The sequence below is a fragment of the Pygoscelis adeliae genome, unplaced genomic scaffold (genome assembly GCF_000699105.1).
Source record: "Pygoscelis adeliae isolate BGI_AS28 unplaced genomic scaffold, ASM69910v1 Scaffold513, whole genome shotgun sequence".
NCBI lineage: Eukaryota > Metazoa > Chordata > Aves > Sphenisciformes > Spheniscidae > Pygoscelis > Pygoscelis adeliae.
In genome coordinates, this window is record NW_008824591.1 from 2,574,753 (window position 1) to 2,576,002 (window position 1,250).

A 1,250-nucleotide genomic window follows, 5' to 3' on the forward strand; every position below is an offset into this window, starting at 1 on the left:
GGGGGCCAGCACGCTTCCCGGAGAGGTCACGGTGCCAGGGAGGGATCGGCCACCCGCAGAGGGATCAGGGCGCGTTCCCGGGGCGCTTGCCGGGCACGCGGCGTATTTTATGCACGTCCAAGACTCCCCAACGCCACGAGGAAACAGGCAAGCCAGCAGCTCCTGGCAGCGATGCCGCCTCTCGCACCACGCCAGTAAGACGGAGGCTACAAACATGCACTTTTATTTCTCCTGTCTAGACCACGTTTAAAAAGAATTTCCCCGTCACCCCCCCCCAATCAACATATACATTTCCCTGAGACTGAAAGAACCTCTACACCTACAGTGTCCATACCCCATCCAGCCCGGAAGTGCCCGGGAGGGAAGAAATACACGAAGATGTTTGCTCACTCGGTAACCGATGCTTTAACAGACATTAAGTTTTTGCCGGTAGTTTAAGGAAGGAGAGGAATTAAGCCACGGGCAGGTCTGAGCATCTCCCCCCTTGTCCTAAAGTCGGGGATGAAATTACCTGGTTGCTTTCGGGACTGAGCCGACCCCCTCCGCTGGGCGTCCCAGGCATCTTTGCCACGGTGGTGCTGTTGGCCATGGAGCTCTGCGGGGGAGTGCTGGCTGGTTCTGGCTTTATCGAGGAGAAGTTGGAGAGGTTGATCAAGGTAGAAGGGCCAAACTGGTTCATAATCTGTTGGGCTTTAGCTTTTAGATCATAAAGCTTGTCGAGGTCCTGCTTCTTCTTGGGGTTGTGGGGACCCAAACCGATCAACTGGAAAAGGAAACGAAAGCCACAGTTAGCAAAGAGAGAAGGAATTCAACGGGGCGACCACATCTTTATCCAGGGTAAACCGCAGCGCCCCGACGGGGCCCAGAGGTTTATAGAAGATCGGGTCTCTCTGGACGCAGCAAGAAGGGAGGAGCAATGGTTAGAAGAAGAGAAAACATTCCCTGGTATATGGAGTACGAAGTCGGCCACGAGAAGCGCAGCGGCTGCACGCGGTGCACTGGCAAGAGGCGGCAGCTCTGCTCGTCCCTCGAGCCGAATCCCACGCGCGAGTCCACCCCTCGCCCCCCGGTCGGGGCCTTTCTGAACACATTTCACTCGGACCACGAACAGCTTCGAGGAAGAGACCACGCGAAGAAGATTTAACTGAAGGACACGGCTCGCTCCCGCGGCAGCAATGCAGGGCGACGGCAGGCGCAGCGTTTGAGTCTTCATCTCCACGCTCCGCGGGCCTGAGAAGAAGACGGGGTTC

The 1,250-nt window shown here is 56.9% G+C and overlaps 1 protein-coding gene across 1 annotated transcript in view; it reads right to left on the bottom strand.

Annotated features, from left to right (window-relative positions):
• TAF12 (TAF12 RNA polymerase II, TATA box binding protein (TBP)-associated factor, 20kDa) overlaps window positions 1-1,250 on the bottom strand; it is a 6,243-nt gene that overhangs the window by 3,396 nt on the left and 1,597 nt on the right. Inside the window, exon 2 of the mRNA XM_009322253.1 lies at window positions 512-763. Within this exon, the coding sequence (XP_009320528.1) occupies window positions 512-763 (252 nt within the window). The remainder of the gene's footprint in view (window positions 1-511; window positions 764-1,250) is intronic.